Raw genomic sequence first — 10,109 nt, forward strand, 5'->3', positions numbered from 1 at the left:
ATAACAAGGAGACTGGGGATCCAACACCAGCCACAAGTGATCATTTGGGCAAGCAATCCCATCATGCTGAGCACCTAGGCAGGGTGGGTGTGTCAATCGAAACAAGATCGGCTTCTGAAGTCTTTTTCCACAGCTCACCACTAGATGTCAGGGGAGAGCTCATTTAGACTCTGCTTCCACCTGTTACCAGATTATTTTTTCCCCAGCACTTGTAGTTGTGGGTGTTTGGTAGAGTAGCTAGTTGTGATGAAATAGGCTGCTTTGGTAAAGGCTAATGAGATGTGTGAGAAAACTGCCTCCCCACCAGTCAGGTGCCAAGATGCCCTAAGCCCCGACAAATAATCTTGGTTTGGTCAAATTCTCCCCCTCCATCAATCAGGCTTGGGAGCACTTGTCTCACAAAGGGCATGAATCAACCTTGTATGTGCCCACTGCTCCTGACAGTCAGGTTTGTAAGCACCTGGTGCTGTCTCCCTTTGTCTTCCCCTGCTGCCTGAAAAATCAAACTTGTGTGCTCATGGACTGCATGTTCCGCCTATAACCACCAGCTTTATGAGCACAGTGCATCAACATTTCAGTTGTAATGTAAATAGTGATTAAAAAATTACTCTCTGCCAAGTTTGGGTACATAGATAGTATTTTGAAGAACTATTGGTCAGTCATAGCACTGCCTATGACAAATTTCACCCTAAATCTGGAGATTTCGTATTAAAAAGTTATTGAGACGTCAAATAAACACTACATTAAATATTCAAAGAGCATAAAAACAATATGAATTTTCACACTGAATGGCGATCTCCCTTTAGAAAAAAAACAGCAATGTATGCCCCATTGGAAATCCCTTTTATCACCCTAACTTGGAGTTGCTAATAGAACCTCTGTTCATTCTTCACAGTCAACAGCTGGCACCACTGCAGAAGCCTTTGCTTATCTTTATCTCCAGGGTTCTCAAACAGTTCATAATGTAGGCCTAATCTTAAAAATAGTGTTCTATGGACCATTTATCCTCCTATTCAAGATCAGGTAGTATCTTCGTGACAGGTACACCAAATGCTTACAGAGAAAGGGAGTAGTAGGAACGTATGTATACAATTTGAGCTGTCTTTAAAAGAATGTGGGAACTGTCAGTTCTCTGAAGACTACCATCCAGTACTCTATGTACCATCACCTATTCATGAACTTCAGTCTGGGACCTGCTGGTTTAGAGGCATGTACAGAGGGTGAACTCTTAATACAAATGCCTATCCTTTCTTATGGTGCAGGCTTTTTCAGTAGCTGTACCTATCAACAGTAGAAATTCTTTCCTGCCCAAGTCTTTCTTCCTTCATTCATTCTTGGATGTAGTTAAAGCCTACAAGTTGTACTGATAAAACACAAGTACAGGGAAATAATGAGAGTAAAAATAGACTGTATGAACAAGTCAAAGATTATAAACAGATTGGTTCATAAACTCCAAAATGTACCTCCTCTCTGGTGGAACACGGCAGTCATATTGAACCTGGGAGCCATACAAACTCTTCTTCAAAGTCTAACGTCCCCATTTTCTCTATAGTGCAGAGGAGAACCTCCTGACAATCATTCCACCACATTGTTTTTAAGCAGTGCTACGTGGAAGAATCTTTTAATCTACTTAAGAGCCATTTGATGTTATCCATCATCTATGACTTTAGGTCTTCCTGTGGGAAAGCCAGCCACAGGTGGATAAAAAAGAAGGAAATCACCACTAATTCATCCCCACTTAAGCTCTCCCTTATCATTCCACTAGCAGGCAAGAAGAAATAGTTGCCCCAGCTTTCACCATGGAAATAGATTACCCAATGGCTTCTGCACAGAATACAAAATCTTTCCACACAGAGCACGTGAGTGTCTGCATCACTTCTAGGGCTTTGTCAGACCTCCCTTCTGGTCCCTATCAGCGTGGTTCCATCCTGCCAGGGCTGCCCCAGGCTGGAACAACGTGTGCTGGGGGTGTGAAGCTTCAAGTAATAAGAGCGACCAAAAGCATGGTCTCATTCATACAGTGGGTTAGCCCATGATGATCTGGGGGCTTTGGTAAGTCTGCTTTCTCTGCTTTGCAGAGTGTCTTTCAAAAATTTGAAGCTAAAATCTCAAAATTCTTATACAAGTGCAGGAAAACTTGGGAGTCTCTAATCAATTTAATATGCACATAAATGTTTTCATCATTTCTTCATGTGATTTTCATTTTTAATTTCAGTGAAAATAGTTTTCTTGTTGAATTAAAACACACTTCCCTGCCCTGATGGAAACTCCAGCATAACAGTCTGTGCTAGGGCTTGAGATCCAGAAAATGAACCGTGACCACAGGAAGTGAAGAGAATAAAACAAACTAGAAGAATTTCCCTGCCCAAGCGCAGGGGAAGGCAAATGTTCAAAGAGAAGGAACCAGCAAAAATGGTGAACACTGAATTTCATTTTTAAAACATTAGTTGATTTCTTTCATCCCAGGGACACACTTGGTAAAAAATACATAATGTGACTTCTCTGCATAACCTCCTTCTGACCACATTGTAAATCACAGTTATCCATGTGGGTACCTCTCTAGCATGTGTTACTATACTAATTGCTCATCCTGTTTTATGAATTATTCTCAATTTTTCACTATTGTCAGTTACTTGGAGTGATTAACAGGACATGATAGTCACACCTTTCACTGGATCTATTACTCAGCTCCAGTATGTATATTAAGACCTGGAAATAACAATGATTTAAGGTTCCATTTCCTCAGCGCATTCTATCTCCTGTGGTTTCACAGAAGGAAGATACCGATGGTAAATGTGTCTTCTGAATCGGAGGGAAAGATTAAAGTTGGGGAGATTTGCCAATATTTTTGGGAAGCCTAACCCTTTCCTCCCGCATTTACTTCCTCCATGCCTAGAAAAATTTAAATATTCCTAATCTCTCAAAAGAAGGAGGTTATGAATGGGAGGTACACTGGCTGATGAATTGGAGGTCTTTTCTATACCACTTTGGAATTGTGGATGATCTTCTTAAATTATAGAAATTAATGTATGATAAAAAGCCTGTATGTATGTGGATCCAACATGAGTTAACAGGGTTGTGTATTGTCATGGATGGTCACTTTCACACAGAAAAAAGAAGAAGGAGGAAACATGGTAAAAGAACTAGAAAATAGCAAGAAAAACAGAAAGAAAAACTCTGAAACCTCCAAGAAGGAAAATCTTGTAAATAGAAAATGATCAAAAACATTCTCCAACCAAATACTTAAATTCAGAGACATACAGGAAAGACACAGCAGTCTACGTAGGAGCCTCAACAAACTCCAGGCTCAAGGTTCCACACAAAGAAAAGGAGTGTATAGACATCATCATGACCACCAGGTGTTTGCTGCATGTTTGCCTTGTACTGCTCTTCTGCACTGAAATCTCATCTCGGCTCTGTACCATGCTTCACTTCCAGCAGAACAAAATGAACAAAGAAAGCTTGGAGCTTCTGCAGAAAATGAGCGGAAATTTCCCCTCAAAATGCATAAATGAAAGGGCAGCTTTCAAGCCCACCCAGAATGTTGTTGAACTTTCAGTGTCCCAGAAGGAGAATGCCAAGGTGGCAATTCTAGAGATCCTCCAAGAGATCTTCAACATCTTTAGCAAAAACCTCACCCAGAGTGCCTGGGATGGGACTTTCATAGCCAGGTTCCAAAGTGGACTTTACCAGCAAATTCAGCGGCTGGAGGCATGTTTGAGAACACAGAGGGAGAAGGAATTAACCAACCCAGAAAGTGAGGAACTCCAGCTCACCAGTCGGAGAGTGAAAAAATACTTTCAGGAGATAGATGCTTTCCTGAAAGAAAAACAATACAGCCTTTGTGCCTGGGAGATTATTCGTGTGGAAATACCGAGATGTTTTGTACTTATTGACAAACTCACTAGAAGGCTTAGTAACTAAGGTACAGTACAAATCATTTCCTTGGAGTAAATGAATTAATATTAGTATCAATCATACAGCTGAACAGAGATAGCGAATATTTTATAACTCTGCTTATATCGGGCCTGATCATCTTCTACAGGATCAGTGGCCAAATAGCAACTGATTTCCATGGCAGCAGCTTCCGGCTCTTCCCATCCTCTCCTGGAAATGGATTTGCAATTACATGGATTTCTTTTTCTGTGTTTCTACTTTTATTTAGGTTTGCGATTCTTCATAATCTCCCACATATCAGGTGCTGTTATGCACTACTTAATTGGCAGTCCATGCAACAAAGTACATATATTTCGAATCCTTAGCCACCTCACCAGTATTTTGGTCATCAAATAATGATACTTCCCCTCCACCCCCAAGGTACTCTGACTTCTACATATGTAGTGTGTTTCTATTATGGTCATGGTTGCTATTTATTAATCTGTCCTCATCATATACCACAGCTTGCAAAGTTTCCTAGCAACATTTATAAAATATATTAACTGAGCATAAGACTTGTGAGATTATGAGGAGTAGAAAGTTATTTTAATTTAATGTATTGAGATTAATACAATGGAAAATTAATTTTTCCCTTTGTGTTTCAACCAAATTTCATTTCATTTCAGGTGAGGATGCAGCGACTACAGAGGTTAAAACGGTTGGATGAAATTGTACCATGTAGTGGATTCCCTCCTCTCTACTGATTCTTCTCACAGTGACTTCTAAGACTCCATAATGCTTGATCTTCTATTATGCAATACGCTCACTTCATAATGAAATTCCAACTGCCCATATTACAATTTATGTGATAATACTCTGTTGATTTACTCAAAGTTTAAATTGCAAAATGAAGGATATCGATGCAAAAAAATTACAAGAAAATTAAAGGGTTAGACCTTAAACATTGTTGACATTATGGGTTTGCTATATAGTTCTGTGGTTCAACTCTTCTCTGATCAAATCTCATCTCTGAACTGTAACATGCAGCTTAACCACAGTATAACAGCATAACAAATGTGAACTGGAAAAACATTCAACGAAAAAAGATGTGCATAGTTTTCCTCTAAGTCAAGCCCCGAGTGTCCCTGAAGGGGTATGGCAAGGTGGCAATCCAAGAAATCTTCCAACATATTTCCAGCTGCTTTTGCAAAAATCTCTCCAAAACTACCTGAGGTGAAAGTTCCATTCAGATATTCCAACATAGACTCATCAGCAAGTTGGGCATCTGGAGACATGTTTGGTTGCAGTGATGGAAAATGGGACACTCTGACCAGGAGGTAAGGACCTACAGTTTCCCAGGCTGAAAGTGAAGAGATACCAATTATTTCATAAAAGACTAGCAGTTAAGCCTCAGGGCTAGCAGGAGAATCCATGTGGAATTATGGAGTTTTCAAATATAGGACAAACTCACAAAGAAGTTTAAGAAATTTAAATACCAACATTTTTAGAAGTACTAACCGAAATCAAGTAATATTTTATACATGATTTTAAATGAGATGCAGTGGAATTTTAAAAGCTGTTGTTACTATTTATTCTATCTGTGCACTATGAAAATATTTTCAGATCATTTTATGATATTTGTAACAGGATATTTATGTCAGTCTATTATTTATTTATTGTTCCTATTTATGTATTTATCATAGACATTTGTTACTTATTAATAAATAATTATTTTATATAAAATGGCAACCTATAGTAGTAATGATTTGAATTAAATACCTATTGAACCAAAAAGGAGAATAAAAAAAGAAAACCCTGTAATTGTACAACCTTAAAACCCCAATTCCAGAGATTACTTTTGCACGTGACTAACTTAAAGTATGTGAGCCATCCCACTGATGTTAGTGCTTCCAGTTAGGAACATGTTTAAATACATTGATGAATCAGTGTCCCAATTCGCAGTAATTCCATATTAAAAATCATTGTTACAGAATGATAATTAGCCTTTCCATCCAAACAGACCACACCTGAATACCTGAACTTTGCCACCTTTTACTATTCTATTTTTTACCAGGTTATTTCCCCCTCAAAAAAACTTGTCAATTTGGATGTTTGGTGTAGTAGACGGTTGTGTTGGAAGAGGCTAGATTGGTGCTCTTTCCCTCAGTAAGCAAGATAGCATGCACCCCTTAACACACACCAATTGTTAGTTTGTAATTAGCCTGCCCATACCTCATCAATTATCTGCATTCACATAACCTCTCCCCCAACCAAAATCAAGTCAGGTTTGTAAGTATCCAGCACCTACCCACAATACATTTACTAGCACGGCCCCCAATATTAAGTCTGTGCTCTCATGCACTCTTATCAGGTTAGTGGCCCACTGCCTGATCTCATTACCTCTGTGTGCACCCAGGCTAAATTCATTCTTGGGTGTACACCACAAACAAAATTATATGTGAATAATAACAGCAGGAATAGGCCATTTTGTATTAGGACTATCAAAGTTTCTCATTGTCACCTCTAAAACGCAGCTCCCCATTTGGTGGGATACGTCAGTCAGAAACTACCCAGGAAGAATACGGAATTCTTCTGAAAAAGTCTAACAACCCCAAACCTATTCAGCTCTGGGGGAAAACTATTCCCCTTCATTCCATCACACCCAGAGCCGGCTCCAGGCACCAGCCGAGCAAGCTCGTGCTTGGAGCGGCAGATTCTAAGGGGCGGCATTCCGGCCAGCCTTTTTTTTTTTTTTTTTTTTTTTTTTTTGTTTGCCACTCCGGCCACACTGTAGGGGGTGGCGGTGCAGAGGAGGGGTGCACCCTGCAGCAAACTCAGCAGGGCAGCCTGCGTCCTTCCCTCCCAACCAACCGGAGAGGCGCAGAGCCCTCCCAGCAGGCAGCACAGAGGGAGGGGCCATGTGGCGAGCGCCCCGCTGAAGCCCTGGCTGCCCCCCTTCTCTCCGTCCCCCCTGCTAGACCGGGCATGCACTCCGCTGCACATCTGCAGAACAGGGAGTCCCCCTGCGCCCTGGCTCCAGCTGCCCTGCAGGTTGTTGGGGGTTTTTTTTGCATTGCTTTGCCGCTCCAGCCGCCCTGCAGGTGGTTTTTTCTTTTTGGTGTGTGTGCGTGTTTGTGTATGCTTTGCCGCTCTAGCCGCCCTGCGGGGGTTTTTTGTTTTTTTTTTTTCTCCCCTGCTTCACCACTCCGGCCCCCCCACAGTTTTTTTTGCTTGGAGCGGCAAAAAAGCCAGAGCCGGCCCTGATCACACCTTTAATAAAAAAGGGGGAATGCTGAACGCAGTGTTCAGTTGAGCTCTTTGACAATATCACCCGTATCATAAGGAGCAGCCATGCCTTTGAGGAATCCCAGCTCACACTTCTTAAAAGTGAGGAAAAATTTGTAAATATCTCCCTCAGAGATTCTCCCACAGCCTTCCACTTATGGGCAGGAAGGAGGGGCGGGTTGTCCGTAGAGTTCCTCATGGAAGTGGCTGTCGTTCCATCTCCAGACTCAGCAGATTCTGTGGTTTCTGCACTGATGAAAAAGGTCTCTCCAGACACAGAGATCCGCAACATCTGTCTCAGCTCTGGTCCCATTAGATTCCCTGCCTCAGTCTTTTCAAGTAGTATTTTTCAGGGCTGTTCCAGGCTGCATGCAGTTGCCTTAGACAACATTTTAAAGAGTCATTTTGGGGCAGCTAGGATTAGGGTGACCAGCTGTCTCAATTTATTAGGGGCAGTCCCGATAATTGGGGCTTTATCTTATATAGGCGCCTATTACCCCCCAACCATGCCCTGATTTTTCACACCTGCTGTCTGGTCACCCGAGCTGGGATATCAGCTGGGAAGTCTCTGAAGCTTGGGTTGGGCTTCCTCAGCTAGAGGAAGTATGCAACTCATGCCTGGTTGGTGTGGTGCTCTGTCACCCTCTAGTGGCACCTGAACCATCTATAGATTGAGGAGTCTGCTACAGCTTTGGCTTAAGAGGCATGTGGCTTTCAGCTCCTACAGTCGAGACTCATACATGTGGAAGCAGAGAAGAGAACTGACAGAAAGGAACTGCAATGCATGACAGTTCGTTAGCAAGAGTCAGGCTAACTGTAACCCTGATAACGTGAGATTTGTAGAAGCGAGGAATGTGTGAGGCGGGTGAGAAAGAACTGTGTAAGAAGTCATTATGACCTGGTATGTATAGATAAGGTGTAGAAGACCTTGTGTAGATAAGGTATAGAAAATATTGTATGTTGGCAAGAGTCAAAACAATTTAGAAAATGAGATATCAAGAAGACAAAATGCAGCTGTCCCTCATTATTTCTGTAATGAAAGGTATAAATGCTTGCTGTAATTAGTTACCTGGGAGAGATCTGCTTAGCTCTCTCCTCTGCACAATTGTGAGAGTTAATAAAGCATCTGACTTGCTGTACCTAAACAAAAGAGTGAGAACTCAGTTTTTCTCCGACATACACTAAGGTTTGAATGTCCCGGGTTCAATCCTGCCTGCTGACAACTGGGATCTGTCGGCGTTATAAGTGGGGGCTCGTCCGAGATGTCAACTGGGAAGTCTTTGAAGCTCAGAATGTGCTTTAACATGTCCTCTTCCAGAAGTACACCCAGCGGTGTTTACCTTTTCCAGGGGCCATGTAATAAGTGTAGATTATAACACCCAGACACTTTGCACAGGATTCAAACACACTATTGCTATTTACTTCATCACGCAGAAAATACACAGATTGGAACAAAAATTGTAAACCCTATACGCAAGTCCCTGCCTCAGTTTCTTCAACACACCAGGCCATTCTATGGGTCTGGATCAGGGTCACTTGGGGACAGCCAACATCCTTCTGTTGCAGTGCATCACTTATATGCACAAAAACAGAGCCTTCTCCCCCAGCTCAGATAACCTGGCCTTGGCCAGTTCATCCCCTTCCTTCCTCTTGCCCAAATGTCCTGTGGTCTTCCCCCAGTGATTTCTTTTAGAACCTTTTGTTTGTGTCATCTGTCTCTTTGTCGGCCTTCAGTAGCTTTCCACTCCTAACCCTCATTCTCCTTAACACCAACTTGGTCAAACTGGTTTCCCAACTCGGGCACCCTACTTAGCGTAACGATGCTGTCATCAGAACACAGATTTAAAGTTAAGTGTCCCACATTGCCCTCAGTCTAATGAGTACCTGCTGTAGGTCCTGTCCAACAGGATGGATACACATAGAAAGAGGTTTCGTATGATTAGGAAATTTCATGACAACAGCAACTTCATAATATCAACTAGAATTCACACATCTTACAGACAGACACCCTCCCCTCCCCTCCCCCCGACACACACACACACACACACAAATCAAGCCATATGAATCAGGCTTGTGTACACTCAAGTCAGCAATTCTATCCCTCAATTTTCTGACCAACTGGTGCCATCCCTCCACATCAGGCTTGTGTGTTCCTTGCCATCAACAACCAGTTTGGTGTACAGAATGTGTTCAACTTTCAGTTATAACATCAACAATGCCTAAAAATTACCTAAACCCAACATTTAAAATTCTAGTAATAAATCTGCAGGTTGCATCAGATCTAGTGAGGATCCACTTCTCTACGTGGATAGTAGTTCTGAAGAGTTATCAGTCAACAGTAGCACTCCAACAACATATTTCTGCTCCAGCCTAAACATTTGAGACTTATTAAACCTTTATGAAAACAGGTGAATGGCTGGTGTAAATATGCTGCAAGACTATGTGCCTTTACTTCCATTGCTTTCTGATTTTAGCTTTTCTTGTTAAGATTCAGATTTTAAAATTTCTCTCTTTCATATAAATATTATCTCCTGAAGCTTCAACTTGCCAGGAAATGCACACAGAGAACTCCCACTAGAGTGAATGCAAGATTGGGGTGCAGAGCCTCTGGTATGAATGGGTCCCTTTAAAGTGACACTGCATTCTTTAAAGTGACACTTCAAAATAGTTTAGGCAAAACTCTAGATTATGATTAAAGAAAGCGCTTGAGGTGATGGGGGAGGGAGATGTAAAAGAAGTGACATGAACAGATATGTTTATGTTTTCTTCTTTTCCTTTTTAAAAATTAATATGAAAAGATTCCTTTTAATTTTTTGGGTTGAAAACCATTCCCCTTCACTGATGGAAACTCCAACATGACAGCCTAGTGCTACAGTATGAAAAACAGGAAGTGAAATGCTAGAGGATGCAAACTTCATTCATCAGACCACTTGAATTGCAATGTCCAA

General features: G+C 41.5%; 1 protein-coding gene across 1 annotated transcript; it reads left to right on the top strand.

Annotated features, from left to right (window-relative positions):
* Positions 1 to 3,423: 3,423 nt before the first annotated feature.
* LOC117879639 (interferon beta-like) lies at positions 3,424 to 3,924 on the top strand. The gene has a single exon (XM_034774911.1). It carries the CDS (start codon positions 3,424 to 3,426, stop codon positions 3,922 to 3,924), a length of 501 nt encoding a protein of 166 aa, XP_034630802.1.
* The last annotated feature ends 6,185 nt before the right edge of the window (positions 3,925 to 10,109 follow it).

The sequence above is a fragment of the Trachemys scripta genome, chromosome 6 (assembly GCF_013100865.1).
Source record: "Trachemys scripta elegans isolate TJP31775 chromosome 6, CAS_Tse_1.0, whole genome shotgun sequence".
NCBI classification, from domain to species: Eukaryota; Metazoa; Chordata; order Testudines; family Emydidae; genus Trachemys; species Trachemys scripta.

Excerpts from the sequence above, each read along its gene's own strand:
- LOC117879639 (XM_034774911.1), top strand. The coding sequence starts at position 3,424 with ATGCTTCACTTCCAGCAGAACAAAATGAACAAAGAAAGCTTGGAGCTT.